Genomic DNA, 19,696 nt, shown 5'->3' with positions numbered 1-19,696 from the left:
CTGAAGTTCAAGAGATTTTATCAGAACACACCTACCACCTTATCACTGTTTATTTAGAGAAAAGAATACGCTGAACGGGACAAATTGCGATTTCACTGTAATCTGTACAAAAATTTCTCTTAGAAATAGGAAAACCAAGATAACGTATCGAAGCGGATGCATGATGGCCTAGATACTATGAGAGAGAGAGAGGAGAAAGAGAGAGAGAGAGACTATATATATGACATGACTTCGCAATTTGCCCCTCAGTGCACTACGGTAACACGGTGAGAACTGTGAATAACGTCGCGAAAGGACAAGGCTACACTGCAAAGTTAATAGTCAGTGTTAGAAAGAGCCCACGCTCGGCAGATAAAAAGAGAAAGAGCGTCGACTCTTCGTCACGTAAGCAACCTAAGGTCCATTTTTGTTTCATTTTCTCATTTATTTTACATGTCTTATCATCTACCTGCACATGGCATCACTCAGAATGTGTGGTATTGTAATGGGAAAAATATTCCTTTAATTATTAGTGATTTATTTAGGAATTGATTCATCCTCCTCCTCTAATATCCTTACACTGCTGTCGTAAAAGTGATTGGAACTGTAAAATGTTTTCTTTTTGTTGTGAACGACCGTCGAGTGCGTAACAGTGTAGCCAGTCCTCTGTTTTGTTTATCTTTCACTGAGTATGGGAGCGCTGCCCTGAATCTTTCGTCTGCATTTTGGTAACACTAGCAACACATGTAAGAATCACGAATGCTCTCCTTGTGAGAAGGACGCAACCGGTCCAGCCTTCAATTTGGCTATTTTACCAAATTATTAATACAAATGATTATCTATCCCTTGCAAGGTAAGCTTTTAAAGTCGTAATATTACCAGTAGTTCATTAGTTGGAACAGATCACTATCATGAAAGAACAGTAGCAGACGAGAATTCAAGTGTAGAGTTGCCTGCCCAGTTCAAACATGTTGCTATGCCTTAACGAGGAAAATTTTCATTGTCGTGAAAGATACTTCACGTTCATTAGTTGTCATGAAATTGGCTGTGTTAGTTTGAGTTGTAACTTGGCGTTCGATAGGGTTGTAAGACGTAAGAAAAAAAAAGTAGTTATAAGAGTTTTGTTTGTATAAAGGTTTTGCAAATACCAGTGTCAAAGGGTACTACAATATGGCCATCCTACAGGGCATCTTGGGGTTACCCCTACCTGTCTCATGGAAATTTCCACTGCCGATCATGATCTTAGACTAGGCTATACAGTAATTTAAGAAGGCCTACCGTAGACTAATCCTGTTTGAATGAGGAATTTCCTTAACGATTTCTGAAGAGGCTAGGCTAGATTATATCCTGTTAAAAGGCACCTTAGCCTAATTTTACCTCATAATACTTTATTTTCCTCGTTAAGGCATAGCAACATGTTTGACTCTGCAGGCAACTCTGCACTTGAATTCTCGTCTGCTACTGTTCTTTCAGGATAGTGATCTGTTCCAACTAATGAACTACTCGTAATATTACGACTTTAAAAGCATACCTTGCAAGGGATAATCATTTGTATTAATAATTTGGTAAAATAGCCAAATTGAAGGCTGGACCGGTTGCGTCCTTCTCACACGAGAGGATTCGTTACATGTGTTGCTAGTGTTACCAAAAGGCAGACGAAAGATTCAGGGCAGCGCTCCCATACTCAGTGAAAGATAAACAAAACAGAGGACTGGCTACACTGTTACGCACTCGACGTTCACAACAAAAACGAAAACATTTTACAGTTCCAATCACTTTTACAACAGCAGTGTAAAGATATTAGAGGAGGATGATGAATCAATTCCTAAATAAATCACTAATAATTAAAGGAATATTTTTCCCATTACAGTATTATTGCAGTTTAGACTAATGCTCCATAAAAATTAATGGAAATTCTCAGGAGCTTGCATCGACAATTTATTCAACATATTATATTGTTCCGAAATTAAGAACCAAGTCGAAGTTTTGCAATGCAACAATTTATTGAAATATCTTAAAACATCGAAGATGATAAAGACACCAGCCACAAAGACATTGCTATATTCGATATGAATGATTGACTAAAAATGAAAATTGAGTACCATCCTTGTAAAACAGTGTTCAAGATCGTCTCGTAAGACTTCTGTTATCTCCAGAGACTATGAAGATTAATATGAGATGTTTGACTGCTGAAGAATTATTGAAAGCCTGCAGCAGAAAGGCAGACAAGATCATTTTATCATCTTATACTTCTGTTACCTTTTTATTTCCTTGATTTACTCTTCATTGTATTTTTATTTCTTTTCTACCTTTCATCTTTCACACACAAATCATAATTGCACAAACTATCGATCACCGTTAACGTAAGGAGGCATTTAAATACTTCTTCCTTAGAAATGCACCGGCAGTTTTGGGGGAAAGGTTCAGCGTCGTACCTGAACGAAACGAATAGTACAATGAATCGTCTTCAAGCGTTTTATCTAATCTTATACGACACCAAAAATAAATAAATAAATAAACAAATAAACATGCATTTCGTTAGATGAAATACTCGTGGAAAGTCATTATCACATTTTCCCCTTCATTCATTTTGCATTAAAAAATAACCCACTTTTACCTTATTTTTTATTCATGGCTTACAGAGGCCGACTTTAAGTTTTAACACACAAAAAAAAAAAATAAATAAATAAAAATAAAAATAAAAAATAAAAAATAAAAAGAAAAAAAAGGACGCTCTTGAAGTTTTTTTGGGGGTTAAGAGGGGAATGAATTGGAAGTGTTGATGATCTGAGCATGTCAGACGAAGATCCAAAGTAGCTATATATAAAAATGGTTAAATGCCCTTTAGGGTATAATCCATTTACAGTGGAATAAGAGTTCTGTGAAAATTCTACTTTCTGCTATTCAAAACATGAAGAAAACAAGATAAAGAAGTAACAGAAAAAACATAAAATACAGAACAATTCTAGACAAAAAGAAAAAAAAATGCTCAACAACTTTCTTTTCCTCATCATTACGCAATATTATTATTATTTATTTTTTAAATTTAGATACTTTAAATTCTTAGCTATTTATAAATATCGCAGCACTTTATAAAATAATGTACAATAAACATCCGTGAGAAGGTTTGTGTGCTCGAGCTTTTGAGCATATAGGTACTAATCAGTTCCAATATCAAGAACACCTGTTGACATTAGCTCCAAATGTCAGCTGTCATTATCATGATAAATTTATAAATCAAAATATTATTGTAACAAAATGCCTAAAATTTATTTTGCTGAGATCCGCAAACTTTCTAAGTTTTAATTAAGAAAGTACTATTTCCCAAATCTGAGGGAACTCATCCATGTATTAAAATAGAGCAAGAATAGTTACTAACGCTTTCCTTTCTTTATTATTATATACGACAAAAGAAAATCTAGGTAACTGTCAAGGTGACCTACTGCTAGTAAAAGTCCTATTCAGTTAAAAAACGATGCTATCAAAAAGTGAAATCTGTGGCTGAGGACATTTGACGATAAACAGTTTTTGTGGACGGCTGGAGGTGAAATATGCATGTTTCAATTAGTTCAGTTGTTATTATTACAAATATTATTATTATTATATAATATTAGTCAGATTACCTCTGGCTATTCATATATATGACACTAAACATTTTCTTGATTCTCGTGTTACTATAAAAGAGAACGCACCAATGCCACAAAAGAAAACTGATTAGAAACGCAACACTTGTTAGGCGAGACTCTAGTAAAATTTTAGGTCAAACCCCTAGCAGGGAAATAGAACGGCCTCGGCAAAGTATTATAGTACTGTAAAGTTACTGAGCATCTCTGTTAGTGAGGACATCACTTGTGCGATCTCCATCAAGGAGAGAAGCATCACAAATTTCCGTCATCAGTATAAATGTGCATGTTACAACTGTTAGGTCATCGAACTTTGGAGCTGTTGGAGGATATTGTGCAATTGATTTTCTTGATTTTACATTATATAGTCTCTGTATCGGACGGAGTAACCACTTGTTCCCGCAGCCTGCTTACTATAAATAGTAAGCCTTACTTGCTCGCTGTAGATTTTTCAACATCTGAAATGAGTTGTGGGGAAAGACTGTTAACTAAATCAGTATAAAAGGATTCCTATCTTTACCCAAGGAACAGGTGCGGAAAGTTTCCACTGATACACTCGAAGAAAGTTTCTTGGGGGTTTGGTGTGTAAGTATTTACAGTAACTGGCCAAGTAAATAAATATTAGTTCTGGCTTATCCGCGATTTTTTAAATTAAGCCTACTATTCTCCTCTCTCTCTCTTCTCTCTTCTCTTTCTCCCTCTCTCTATCATCTCTCTCTCTCTCTCTCTCTCTCTCTCTCTCTCTTCTCTCTCTCTCTCTCTCGTTTAAAGGAGGTATAAACACACCACTTGCGGTTTTCAAGCGATAAGAAGATAACGACAGCTTGAAAAAACTATTGTTATAATATTTCATGTTGTTCCTTTATCGCTTTAACGGCAGTATCCGATAAAATCAAGAGATAGAGAAAAACTAGGATAGCAATGCGTAACCAAACGTGTTATATTGTTGGTGTTACAATACAAAAAAGTGTCGGTAACAAACACTAACTTTTGGGGAATTACTATGCAGATTTGAGTAGTACCAGGGAAAAATAAATAAATAAACAAAAATACCTAATAAACAAAATCTAATGACCCCTTGTACCGTACCGTACACAAAGCCCTGCGTCCCGATAAATTCACCACACACGCACGCACATACACACACATATGCGAGCGCGCGATCCCTAATCACCTGCAGACTCAATAGCTCCGAAACTTTCACTTTTCCCAGTGGCTCATAAAAAACAATACTTACAAATACGGTCAAGTAATTTACTAAGAAGTAAATAAAGAAGATCCATAGCCTGCAGAACTTCAGTCTCTCGGTGCTTCGCTGCCCAACTCCTACTCTTCCGGATTAAATGTTCACCATTGAATCAAGAACAAAAGATTCGGAAGAGCCCTCAGAAAGCCTAGGAATGGGAACTAGTGTGGTCCATGAGCTCGCTAATAATCTGAATAATAATAACTGAATGGACTAAGCAACATATTTCTATTTACAAGAAAGTTCATGGAGGTCGGGAATATGTTAAGAACTACATCGTCTGTCACACAATCAATTTATTTTTATAGTATATATAGTGATACAAGGGTAAAAATGACTAAAGCAAAATCATCTAGGTTACTAGTTCATTCAGCAGCACTCTTAAAGAAGTCATTAAAGTTCATCATATGAAGTCAAACCGGTCTGAACCAGAGGGCGAATTTGTGCATCAATACTCTTCAAAAGTAAGAACCTCTAAGGAATTACTCAACAATATAAGCGCTCAATTTATATTCATAAAACAGATTGTTATGATAGTAGTTCATATACTTGTTAAGACTTCTAATAGGTGTTCAAAGATGTGAGAACAAAGCACTGATTGCTTCTTAAGACGATGTACGTTCATACCAACATCGTACGTGTGGCTACGAATGTGAAAGTTCATTCAACTAAGATCAATGAGAAAAAAGAAACTCCATATGACCCTAACAAAGCTAAAAGCTATTACATTAACGGTCCTAGAAATGGCAATACCTCTAGTTCCAATGAACTCAAGTAATAGCACCCATCTTTCTTTTCATCCTGTAACGATTAATATTGGTTTATGAGGCCAATACTTCTGTGACTGTTTGCATGCCTGTGTGTGTGTGTATGTATAAACACATATCTATATATATAGATATATGTATATATTTATATATCTATATATATAGTGTATATATACATATTTATATATATATATATATATGTGTGTATGTATGTATGTATGTATATATATGAAATGCACTAAATAATAAGACTGTGTTCCGTAAACATAATTGTGAAAGTTAGTGTTTTCCTTATAGTGCGAGTTCGGACATGAGTTAAAAGTTAAAAGAATCAGAAATATCATATATATATATATATATATATATATATATATATATATATATATATATATATATGTGTGTGTGTGTGTGTGTGTGTGTGTGTGTGTGTGTGTGTTTAAAAAATCACAGTAGATGCACGTGACTTCATTAAATAAGCGAATACCACAGGAAAATGATAGGCAGAAATCCAAGCGCTTTTGTTTTTACCAAGACGTTATCAAGGAACGAATGAAATACAGTTGGAAAGAAAGTTATAAAGTAAAGAAAAAGATCAAGAATACCAGATGGTTAATTGTCAAAAGGGTACAAATTAAAGAGATAATCCAGGATTATTGGATATCACACGGTCACAAACTTAAACATAGATTTAACCTAACAGAAACTACAACGTATCCATATAGTCCAAAACATGTAAAAACTGAATATATTAATTTTGTTGCTTATATTTATCTACAACTTTTTTCATTGTGAAAGCATCGAGTTTAAATAAACCAGACTTAAATTTAGAACATTTCCATTATTTGACTTGATGAAACAAGATTTAATGACCATGAGATTAAGGCTCTTGCTTGACTCCAGTTAATAGGTGATCTAAATCTCTCATATGTATGAATAATGCATTCGATATTTGTCCAGTTCTCACAAATATTGGTGTTGTTTGAGTCGTTGTGAAAGAGATTAACCGGTTTGTCCGTAATAGACTTTATCACACTTTTTTCAATGAATTTCGTATATGCAGCCAGGAAGATCTTTAGGAGAAATTTTTATTACTAAACTCTTGACATTAATTTTACTGAAAACAACATTTATGTTAAAAAGCTTTAAAATTCAAGGAATTTCTAAAAACCTTCCATCATAGGGTAATTTTAGAATGTTATACTTACTAAATTCAAGTTTGTCATTAGTTACATAAAATGTTTTCCTAGTTCTTTTCCAGCCTCATCTACAAGAATCCTTGGGCATTTAAGTTTCAAGGCAATATCAGAAATAGTTTTATCTCAGCGTCAATAAACTGCGGGCTACAGACACGTAAAGCCCTTAGGAACATTCCAGAAATAACAGAGAATTCAAAATTTTGATGGCGATTGGAGTAGAAATGAAAAAAAAGAGGCAATAGTAGTAGATTTTCGAAAGACTGAAAAGGTGAAATTTCTATCATTTCTATGGAGAGATACATCAAGAAAATTCAAATTACAATTTCTTTCTTCCTCTACAGTAAATTGTATAGAAGGGACTAAATTATTGAGATTATGTACATGATCTCATATATTAGAGAATTCAGGGTTCGACATATTAACTCCATTCCTGTAACGGACTACCTCCGGGGGCAACCGACATACGTCCCCAGGTCACACCTGGGACGAGTAAATTTGTATATCAAACCCGAAATCCCTTAAGGGTTTACTCTCTTTATATTTAAATAAAGAGCCAATCGTATGAGGGTTTCTCGTTACTAGCTTTATATATATTAACAGCCGTAAATGACAGTTGATGAGTTTTGTATAATTACTTTCGAAGAGACTTTTTATGTATTAGTGGAAGACTGGCGATGAGAGGCAATTTTGGGACAGTAGGTACAGCGAAGTTTGGAATAAAATACAGATCAGTAAATGTATTTATTTTTAATCGTGGTAGTAAAACAATCATTTTTCTCAATAACTAAAACATCTAAAAGAGATAGCTTGTTTTTATTTTCGTATTCATTGGTAAATTTTACATTGTGGTGTAGGCCATTAACATATTCTAAAAAGCCATTTTACTTGACCCTTGGCTTCTCCAAGCTAAGAGATATCATCAACGTACCATCGGTAAAACAGAGGGTGGTATGCCAGTGGACATCTATAGTATGTAACCCCTCAGAGATCCATCCCAATACCATGCCATCCATTTGTTCCCAGGACTTTCCGTGTATAACAATAATAACAATGTTTTGAATCTATCTAACTATTGTCTATCAAACAGAGAAGAATTTCTATTGTCGTTTGGTCTTGATTTCTGCCTACCCAATTATAAATCCACAAATAGCCAATTTCATATAAAGACTTGTTTCCTATAAAAACATCATATGGTATTTGTATGGTCCCTATACGCGGGGTTTATCCTGGAGAAGGGGATGAAGACCAGGCGTCCTTCCTTGATCTTCTAATTTCCAGAAGTGACTCAGAATTTTACACGGGTTTAAATTGTTATAGTTCTTGTTTCTTTTTTCTTTTTTTTTAATGTTAAACTAACTCTGTTTCAACCGTCCTCCCCGGATCTTTTACTCACTCATCAAATTGGATCAGCTTCAATGATAAAACATCCGTTATAATGAAATATTTTATTAATGATTTTTTTCCTTCACGACTTTTATTCAGATCTCTAAACAAACCGTTAACAGTGGAAATGGTTGAACCGTACCCTATACTTACCGATATTGAAAATATACGCAAGTTTCACTTTCTTGTACTATATCGATACTTTTCGGAGAAAATGAAAATCTATTAAGCAAAAGGATTTTCCTGCGTGAAATCTGAAAAAAAAAAAATTTCCCCAAAATCCACTAACAACGGGATCCCTCCTCAAAGTCAAAGATCGTCGAAGTTCTCTACTGCCATTCAACGCCGAGCACAAATGCTTGCCCGAGATGTGATCACACTCTATAAGTGGGGTGCAAAAAGAGGCTGTTGATCGTGCGCATAGATTCCCAAATGGACATCAGCAGAACTGTTAGTAGTAAGATTATTCTGTCATAGGCTAAGCGAAGAGCAACAACGTCCTGACCATCTTAGAATCTATAATAATTAAAAAGAGTACCACCGTTAAATACTCAAGACTTATTCTGTACAATAAGGTCAAGACGAAAACATTACGTCATCTCTCTATGTGAATATCGAGTATGAGCCTCTTTGGCTGCGTTCACAGGACCGCTTGGAACGATAAAAAATGGGCTGGCTAAGGCATTCTCAAAATGTGAATAACAACCTTCTCTAAAGGCTTATAAGCTCCTACTCTTTCTCTCTGTCTTACGTACGTTTCAAAATGAAATGTTACACTACTTAAACATGTTGTTTTGAAATTTGGGAATCTGAACACAAAAATATACATTCCACAACATATACACAGTTTCTGAGGTGAATTAATCATATTACCAAAATTATAATTGCATTACGAAACTTATATTATAAGAATATATATATATATATATATATATATATATATATATATATATATATATATATCTGATGTATGTACATATATAGTCATGCCTTGTTATCCACTGATCCACTGTCTACTAATTCAATTAACCACATTCGAGCAGGGAAAAAAATATATCAAATCAATCAAAAACTGTGTGCCAGACCAACAATGAAAACAAATCTTCTAACAGTTTGTTGTGCCAAGCAACTACTTACGGGTTACCCTTTGGCCATCGAATTGTGCACCACTGCTTCACATTTAGCCTGAGCATAGTTTTCTGCCATGACATAACTCCTATGCGGTCTGCTTAAAAGAAGCCTTTGTAAACCCATGCAATGGCTCAAAAATCCAAAAATCTATATCTATAAGAAATGCAAATGGTAGTAAGAATGTGCCCAATGTGGCCTGCAATGTGCATACTTTGACTAAATAGATGGTGAAGCAGAATAAAATTATACCGAAATCGCTAGGAAATTCAAATCCTAGCGATTTCGGTATAATGAAGCACTGATTCATGAAATTTTTTTAGCCTAGGAAAAGCTTACCTATGAATGTTCTGAAACTGATAGTGTGAAAGTTCTGAAACTGTGAGAGATAGTGGGAAAGTTCTGAAACTGTGAGAGATAGTGATGTGAAAACAGAAAATGCTCATTGTGTGAATGGAGGACTTTACTAAAAAAAATCCTATCAATGGAATAATTTCATGGCAGATGGTAAGTCTGCAAGATGGCAGATGGTAAGTCTGCAAGAGCAATTTAGCAAAAAAACTGGGATGGTCAAATCAATTTGAAAACTGATTTAACCTAAGGGATATCAAAATTACTGGAGAATTAACATCTGTGGATTTAGGCCACCAACTTGTTTCCCTCCTCAGTTAAAGATAATAATAAATGAAGGCAACATTTCCAGGCAGGATATTAAATGATGAAACAGGCTACTTTGGAAGAAAATGCCTAGCTGGACCTATATCCACCAAAGTGCTAAAAACGCACCAGGCTTTATAGCATGGAAAGACAAGCTGGCTCTGGTAGTATGTAGCAATTTGCTGGCTATAGATTCAGCCTGGCACTGTGTTGTGTGTGAAAAATCCTCACTCTCGAGAAAACAAGGGGCTCTTCCTGATTACTGGCAACACATATCAAGGTGTGATCACTGCAGTGTTTTTTAAAATGGTGACTCCATGAATGTTTCATCCCAGAAGTCAAGAGCTATTTAAAGAATGAAGGTTTGCCTCGTGAAGTTCATTAATAACAGATAATGCTTCTGGCTAGCATCAGTCTCTTGCCATGGAACACCCAGATGTGCAAGTCATGTATTTGTCTCCCAACACTACCTATTTTCTCCAGCCTTTCAAATAATCATTCATTGTACCAAGGCTGGTTCCTCATACACTTTCACTTGCTAGTGGACATTACTCATTGCCACCCACGGAACCTGCCCTTCTTCCAGATGACACTCCTCACCACCAGCCTTCCAACAGGCCTTCCTTGATTTATTCTGACAGAAGCCCAAGAAAATTCTGAGTGAATACCATCATATCAAGATACAGGGGCCCAGGTCTATTCAGAATTCTACTTCCAGTCCCCCAAAAAAAACTCCATAGAAAAGGGCCTTTAGGGAAATGGAATAGATGGACCTTCATCACGGGGCCTCCTGCCCTTGGGTCTCCATACTCCATATAGTGAAGAGAACCAATGGTTCCTGGCACCTTACAGTAGCTCTAAACAACTCAATGTAAAAATGTAGCCAGACCACCATCCAACAGGACAGACATAACCTCCACCCAACGAGGCAGACATAATCTCTACTCTCCACAAGGCAAGCTTCTTCTTAGGGTCGACCCAGTGAAAGGCTACTCCCAAAGTCCAGTCCACAAACACAATGTCCTGAAAACAGCAATTCTTGCACCCTTCAAAACATATACATTCAATTACTTGACATTCAGCCTTCAGAACTCGGGGGAAACATTCTTGAGGCTGATGGACAACATTCTTGTTGAGCTCTCTTGTATCTGCTACGTCAACATCATCATTATCTTCTCCAAGAATTAAGACCACAAAATCAGAGCCATCTAGCCTTTATTATGGGACAACAGCTTAGTGGTCTGCCCAACAAATGCACCAACAGGGTCACCTCCACTGAATTTCTGGGTCATTAAGCCTTGATTAGCTGCTTCCACCCTCTGCCCTCTAAAGTAGCCACCAAGAAATACCCAACTGCAAGTGCCATAAAAAGCATACTGGAATTCATGGAATGGTGAACTACTAACAATTTTTACCAAAAATTGCCCCATAACCTCCTCTCTACAATGAGCTCGGCAGAAACAGCAAGATACTCAACTGGAACAACACCAAATGCGATGCCTTCAAAGCCACCAAATGTACTGGCAAGAGCTACCATTCCAGTGTTTTCCAATCCCATGGCCAGACTCATGCTAACAACGTCAATATTGCCATGAGTACGGTTACAGAACAGTTCATCAGGACAACTCAACTTCTAGGTTTCTGCCTGAGAAAACCAGCACCAGTCAACAAGGAGCTCCTCTCCATAATCCTAAGTACTGGGCACTAAAGGCATTTACATGAAGGTACATCCTTGTACATCCTTGAACTTGACTTGGCCAAATTCAGGACACATACTCTGCTTGTCAGCAGTGAAAACCTTTGGCCATCACTGAATTTGGGTGCACAATATACCATATACTTGAAAGAAGAACCAAGTCGCAGACAAGTAGTTAGGACAGAAATCACTGGGGTCGAGTAATGGCTTAATTACAATGACTCATAATTCCCAACTCTGAGCCACGTAAACAAGAGACTATGAACTTCTATAATAAACCTACAATAGGAAGACATCTCCTTTGACAACACTGGATGAACCATCCTCTGCAACACCTGCACTGGCTGCCCTTGACCCTCCTACCAACAACTTTTCAGAGTAAAGTATTTGATTTCATCCATAATCTTTCCACCTATCTATAAGTACAACATCCAAGTGACACAAAAATTGTGACACTGAGCAAAAAGGTGCATGAAATCATGGGCAAAACAAAGCTTTAATTGCAAAGCAAATAACTCTACTACCCAGCAACCAACGGCATGGCAGAAAGAACCCAATGACCCTTTAAGATTGCCCTCATAACCAGATACAATAGTCCTCAGTAAAGCCCAATTACCTTGGCTGCTCCTTGGCCTCTGTGCTGCTCTTTCCCAATGAAATGGTATTCAGCAAAACCATCTCTATCTCAGGAAAATTCTTCTGCTCCAATGGTGATGTCCACCCAAAAGAATACCTCTCAAGACTGTAAAATCACTGAAACTCACTACCTGTGCATGCAAAGTTACATGGATACAGAGAAACAATACTTCTCAAGTTAACCGCACTCTTGCCACTTCATCTTCATACAAGTCATGCCCACAAGCTGCCTCAGATCCCCCCGTAAGGGGCAACTTCCCCCTTCTAGAACAAAAGGATAAAGCATTCAAAATACGACTACACATAAAAGACACTGGCCTATTCAGGACGTGGAATGGTCACACTGCTTATTGTAATTTCAACTACTTTTAACAACGATCTATCACTTATAAAGGGTGTCCATAAGTCTTTCCCGGATTTCAGACCTTTATTACACACAAACCATGTTAGGTAGAGGTATAAGGTTTCTTCAATTTTAACAACAATGACTAGTTGTTTTTACATTACTAATAAATTTCAACATGTGCCCCCTCTGTTGCCCTGAGTACATCTAAGCGAAATTATCTCACGCCAGGTATTCTCCAAAATCTCCATAGTTACCATTGCTAGAGCTGCTGTTCTCCTTGCTTTTAAGGTCTCAACATTAGGTAGTGGTGTACTGTACGCTTTATCCTTGATATAACCCCATAAGAAAAAATCAAGAAGTACAACGAACATATATTATAGGACTGTGCTGGAAGGTGTCGCACACAGCAACAATGGATGCTTCACTCACACTGGGTCTACCGGTTCTCTCACGGTCTTCAACACTTCCAGTCTCTGTGAACTTTTTATACCAATTTTAATGCTTTAGCATCTGGTGGATCTTGTCGATAAATATTTCTGAACTTGCATTGACCTGCAACAGGTGATTTTGTTTTGTGGTACCATAACACACACTGGGCTTTTTTCTGCAATGACACCATTTCTGCTATTCTTGACTCAGTGGCATCTGTATGCAAACAAAAAAAGTCTTTAGTAATTGCTCAACAGAATGTAAAAGTTGTACAGTCAAATCCACAATAATTTTAAAATTATTAATTCTATTAATCAGGGAATGGCTTAATGACTCCCTGTATTATTATTATAGCAACATATAAGCATCTGTCAGTGTGAATTTTTCTTTCGTTTCTCTTTTTTGAGGGGAGTCCCTGAAAAGCTTCAAGTTTTGCTGCTGAACCTAAGTTTTGCATCCAGGTTCAGCAACCAATTACAGATTAACCCTGCAGTCATGTGCTGTAGGTCACTTTTGTTACCTCTCTCTAGCTAGGTTCCTAACTCTGTCTGGTTTACTACCTTCAACCACAGTTTCGTCTGCATGCCCATGTCATATGAAAACAGGACGAATCCAGGGAATGAAGTTAATTAAAACAGGTCTGATCCAGGGAATAAAGTTAGTTATCCCCAGATTCCTGTGTCGCTGTACCTCACTGATTACTGCTAAATTTCTGTAACTCCAATATCACCTACAGTTTTTGAACATCTGCTATAATAACATCTGACTGCATTTGTTGAAAACATTAAAAATTTATTTTCACTGGTTTACTATATGTCTTTGCACGAGGGCCTGTTGAGTACCGAATTGGACAAAAACCCATAGACTCTAGTCGTGAAGTTCATATGATTCGTCTTGACTTTAGTGGTTCTTTTGGGCCTAGTTTCCAAACCCAGAAAGATAGGAGCTTAGGGGACCCTTTCGTTCGTGGTACTACTGTTGTGATTGTAAAGAGTAATTGTTGGAAACTGTAGTGACTACATGTATATCTGTAATCACTGATGTCCCTCGGGACAGTTCTATTTCGGCCATTACTAATTATTTTATAAAGATATATGTGGTTGGAACTAGAAAGAATTTTTAGCATCGATCTTATCTCCCGTTTGTAGATTTACAATTGCCGACTGTCTTACGAGAGATTTAGCTAATAAAGATGAAATGAACAATTTGTGGGATGGATTCAAACTCTAACATAACTCAAAGCACAAATCATTTATCAAGTTTAAGCCATTGAATTCACATCCTTCCCTCCATGTCATCTTTTGACATTTCTTTACTTACACTAACATATTTACAATCCTATGCGTCCTTCACTGGTGGGTAACATATCCTGTTTATCTTTTTCTCAAATACGCTATTAATCCATATATTGATAATGCCTTTCAAGATTTTTTGAAGACTCGTCTATCATTGCAGATGTTTTCATCCTTTTAGTCTGCCGTAATTTGAATCTTCCACTCCAATTTGGCATTGAGAAACTAAGTTAACTTTCATTCTGATCTTCCTCTGCATGGAGATCTCCAAGACTACAACCAACAACGCAGTGCTAGAAATCCAGTTAACTCTAATGGTACTGCCACTTATTTTGTGAGGTTTAATGCCGCACATTTCCTCAGAAGTTTTTTTTTTTTCTTTCTAGTTTTTACCAAATATGAATGATTTTCACAGTTCAATATGTAAATCGTTGTAGTTTGGTATAAATTCACTTTAACTGAGCATGCTCTAAGAACTCACCTCACAGATCAACTGTTTTATATCGTTGGTATTTTCTTTTGTCACGTATGTTTTGTTTACTAATGTATTTCCTTTCCCGTACTAAAGTGACATTTCTGTTTAAGCTTTAGGGTTTACAGCATTTTGCTTCTATAACAAGGATTAGCATTCACTTCATCCCTTTTTTTCAGAAAGACCAAAGATGGATAAAGAACAAAATATAAACCTCCTACTCGAGACAGTGGAAGATATTACCGGCGACTGGGTTTTACGCTTACTCAACAACAGGGAAGATCATTCAGGTAAGAATATTTTGCGAATGTACAATACAAGAAGATAATAACTGTAAACAAGAGATGGTTCTTCTCATGGAGTTTTATTACTAATATCTAGACCTGCGAGGAAAATACTTACGAAATGATGCTTATAAGACCAAGGTAATTATATCCATTAATGTTAAAATATACTGTTACTGTGGCACTTACAAAAAGTTCTTTAATAATATCAGCTTTAAATATATGTTTTACTAACAAGAGACAAAAAAGTAAAATTCTCTCTCTCTCTCTCTCTCTCTCTCTCTCTCTCTCTCTCATTTAATAAAGTGGTGTGTGTAAGATCGACAGTATACCTAAATAAATACCGATAGTGATATTATATGGGAAAATTACCGGGTTAAAATGTGAGTTTAGTATTTTCGTGACCCTAGATTAACATATATATTTGGGTCAATTGTACAGTACTGTAATATTAAAAAAATGAAAGTGAACGAATTTATGCCTTAATATATGTGTAAACAATCGACACGCGTTTACTATAAGATTACATTACTGCAAGAGAGAGAGAGAGAGAGAGAGAGAGAGAGAGAGAGTAGGTACCAACTTCGCTTTCTGCCGCATTAAATCAACATTCCTAAACTGTCGTAAATGAAAAGTGTCAACATAATTTACTTATACGTATATTTTTCGTGTACGATTGACTTCGCTTCCAAGTTCCCTTCTATTTGTTTCCTCCTACTTCAAACTATCGAAGTCTTGAACACAGTTTAGAATTTTATCAATTTAGACCCCATTAAGAGATTATTTTAATAATAAATTAAGCTATAATTCCTGGCATAAAACCTTAACTTATTCAAATCTAATGAGAATCTATGAAAGTAAATGTAGGCAAATATAGCGAAGGTCAATCATTCTGAAAGTAGACGGCAACTTTAGATATCATAAGGTAAGCTCAGTCATCTTCGAATAACTGTTTCTTCTCTTCTAGTACCCGGCTGTGGAATAACCAGTTTCAGTTCTTGTTCTCAAAACTTTTCTTTCTCTGAGAGGCAATTCTGTCGCTTCCTTCATGGACAATCCGCCACCCCCACCCACTTTTCCCTCCTATCTTCTTTCTTCGGGTCTGAACGAGAAAAGGGAAATAGGTTGCCCTTCCATTACCTTTCGTCCTTGAAAGAAAGCGTCAAGATCATCAGTTTGCAAATCCAGCCCTCCTCTCCTTTTCTGGCTTCAAATGAGTTCTTCCACTTACCACACAACATCCCTATACTCAAAATGCGAGACGCTGCATGAACACACTCACTAACCCAATCTCTCTCATCTAGAGCCACGACCGGTTATCCATCTCCGGAAATGGAGCAAACATGGGTGTTCTTCGAAAGACGCTTTGAGTGGATTCTCCAGTTCAAGGGCCACAATCAAGATAGAATGCGACCTCACACATGAAGATGGTTCAAAGCAGACCGCCGAAGAAACACTCGTCATTAAAGTGTTACCGACGGAAGGACTAATGGCGTAAGTAAAATAAAAGAAGGGCGATGAAGGGGGGAGCTGATCTTAGATTAGCATTACGCAAAACAGTTTGGAATATGATCGTTATCCAGAATTATTGGTATTTTTATTATAGAATGTGCTTTTAATTGGTCTCTTTATTATTCATCTGTCTAAAGCTACTTAATGGAAAAAAAATCTACATAAATGGGCTCAATATAGTAACTGACATGTTAGCTTTATTTTACTTTCAAATTGCGTAATACACAAAAATACACACTTGCGGCGTTCACTGTATTAGGCAAGGGCCCGAGGGTAGAAGCATGAAAGAGACGAGGAAGTGGATCTTTTAACTCCCTATACACTGCAATAACATAACGTACGTAAATGAAAGGATGTTTACTGCGGAAACAATTCTTGTCAAAGGAAATTGCGGATCTCCTTAGTATACGAACATTGTGCATTCTTTAACTACCTAAAATAAGAAAATATGAAATATTTACATTATTGACCTTAAAGACATCTTTATATCTTACATCATATACTATAAATGTACTCTATCCTTAATAAAAATAAAAATTATTCATTATCCCACCCAAAAAACTCAACTATAGCTCCTTGTTTGCTAAAAACGTTGTTACCCATTAGTCTTCTGTCTTATAAGAGCCAACAAATTGTCAAGGATTAGACATTATTCCACATTAGTCATCATTTCACCTAAATCTAATGCCGACTTAAAGACATATTACAAAGGTTACAACTTCTTTTTCGACTTACTGTAATTATTAGAGCACCTGCAACTTACTGTATTCTCGACTTCATCTCAAGAGAGATCCCAAAGTAGCAGCATTTGCAGCGCTTCATGATTATTTTACTTTCAACGCTGCAGTTACAAGGCCGACCTGCTAACTACTAGAGTTTGAGGAATGAAAAAATTTATTCATAATGTTGCTTTCACAATTTCATGAAAATTTAAAGCCCCATTGTTTAAAAAAAAAATTGTGATCCAATTAACGACACGCAATGCTCAATACATCCATATATTTTTACTCTTTTACCTTAACAATTTGACCAATTTAAACCACAGGGACTTTTTAATAGAGGAAAAGATGCATCACGTGGAAGTGGGTCAATACGGCAGGTTTTTGAAAACGCTTCAGACCTGGGAACGAAAAAGAAGAGGACCCGGGAACTGCGCTATTATGGATGAACTTTTGCCTCCTCACGCCCTGGCTGTCAGCACCGACAAACATTTCACTATCGTCATGACGGATCTTCGTTGCCAAGGTTATCAGGTACAGACACGAATTTTAGGAACAATTAGCCTTTTTAAATACAATGGTAGTTCGTAAAGATAACTGTTTTAACATAGGAATCTACAGAAAACCTACTTTTACCCGCCTTGGCTTGAATTTCTACAGTTTTTGTTTTTATAATCTTAAATTAAATTCTTTATCAACACTCTTCCTCAGGGCTATAAACCTAACATCAAGTTGGAAATTATTCTTTGACGAAATAATATTTCTTGAGGGATTTTTCAAGAGAAATTGTTACCCATCGGGCCTATTCTTTAAATACGGCTAAAAATACCATAAAAAACTCTTTTCCATCCACCTAGTACAGTCCAGTTAGCACTGAAATTTAGGTACTATGTTAAATTATACATAATAGGATGTTTTTGCCCTCCCTTACGAAAATTTTAAACCACCGTCATCCAGCAGTTGATGCCAGATTTACTTGTGTGAATCCTAGAACAATTGGTAGCTTCCTAAAACACAAAGAGAAATTGCTCCCGTTGATGTTATCCGGTGTAGTGTATTTATTAATTGCTGCCGATGTAAGCAGCAGACCTAAGTAGGAAGTACGCTCCGGTTGCTCAAAGTGAGATGTAATTCTCATAGAGGTGTAAGTTACCAAACGGACAGCAAATTATCCACCCCTGAACAATCAAATATCAGGAATCACGCCAGAATCTGAAGGGCAGACATAAATTATAATAACTTTAAGGTCATTGTGACGTCACCATATGAACACCAACTCCTAGTTCTTGAAAATTTGGCAATTAAGAAACTGGTACCTTCACTTAACAACTATACCACCTCAGTACCTTTGTTTATAGCATAAAGCCACGTCACTTTGTTCTTTGCCTCTTCTTGACTTTTTTCCACCGTCCTGACACGGATCGGCGGGACTCTGCTTGAGCAAGGTATTTTAATGATTTTTTAATATATATATTTTTTAATATGTTTTTATTCGTAATTTTACTTAGAAATATTTTAATTGTTTATAATTTTACATTTCCTTTTCTTAAACGTGTTTTTATTGATGTAATACCCATTCTTTGAGATTTTTTAATTAGTAATTTTACTTAAAAATAGTTTAATTGATAATAATTTTACGTTAACTTCCTTAATTGTTTTGCATTAATGTAACATTCATTTCTTGCCTTTAGCCTGAGGATGGGACTTTGTCTCGAAACGTCGCTAGCCAATAAAGAATCCAATGCAATGAACTATGAGCTTCCGTTTCCCCATGCCTATATATATATATATATATATATATATATATATATATATATATATATATTTATATATATAGATATCTATATAGATATCTATATATATATATATATATATATATATAAATATATATATATATAGAGAGAGAGAGATATATAGATATCTATCTATCTATATATATATAATATATTATATAGATATATATCTATATAGATATATATCTATATATATTTATATATATATATATAGATATATATATATATCTATATCTATATATATATATATATATATATATATATATATATATATATATTTATTATGTCTATAGGAATATAATAATATACATATATATATAATCTATTATTTTATTATATATCTATATATCTATATATCTATATATCTATATATATATACAATATCTTATATATACTATATATATATATATATATATCTAAAATATAGATATATATATGTATATATATAGATATAGATTAGATATATATATATATATATATATATATATATATATATATATATATATATATATATCATTCGAGCTGCAAATGTCCTTTA

General features: G+C 35.5%; 1 protein-coding gene across 1 annotated transcript in view; it reads left to right on the top strand.

The window, feature by feature from the left end:
• Nucleotides 1–229: 229 nt before the first annotated feature.
• The window catches only part of LOC135216514 (uncharacterized), a 32,584-nt gene continuing 13,117 nt past the window's right edge, over nucleotides 230–19,696 (top strand). The window contains exons 1-4 of the mRNA XM_064251886.1: nucleotides 230–384; nucleotides 15,030–15,140; nucleotides 16,439–16,628; nucleotides 17,692–17,899. Of these exons, the coding sequence (XP_064107956.1) occupies nucleotides 15,041–15,140; nucleotides 16,439–16,628; nucleotides 17,692–17,899 (498 nt within the window). The 5' untranslated portion in view covers nucleotides 230–384; nucleotides 15,030–15,040. The remainder of the gene's footprint in view (nucleotides 385–15,029; nucleotides 15,141–16,438; nucleotides 16,629–17,691; nucleotides 17,900–19,696) is intronic.

Source organism: Macrobrachium nipponense, chromosome 6, assembly GCF_015104395.2.
Source record: "Macrobrachium nipponense isolate FS-2020 chromosome 6, ASM1510439v2, whole genome shotgun sequence".
NCBI lineage: Eukaryota > Metazoa > Arthropoda > Malacostraca > Decapoda > Palaemonidae > Macrobrachium > Macrobrachium nipponense.
The sequence above is the reverse complement of the archived record's forward strand: the minus strand, read 5'-3'. Positions and strand labels throughout refer to the sequence as shown.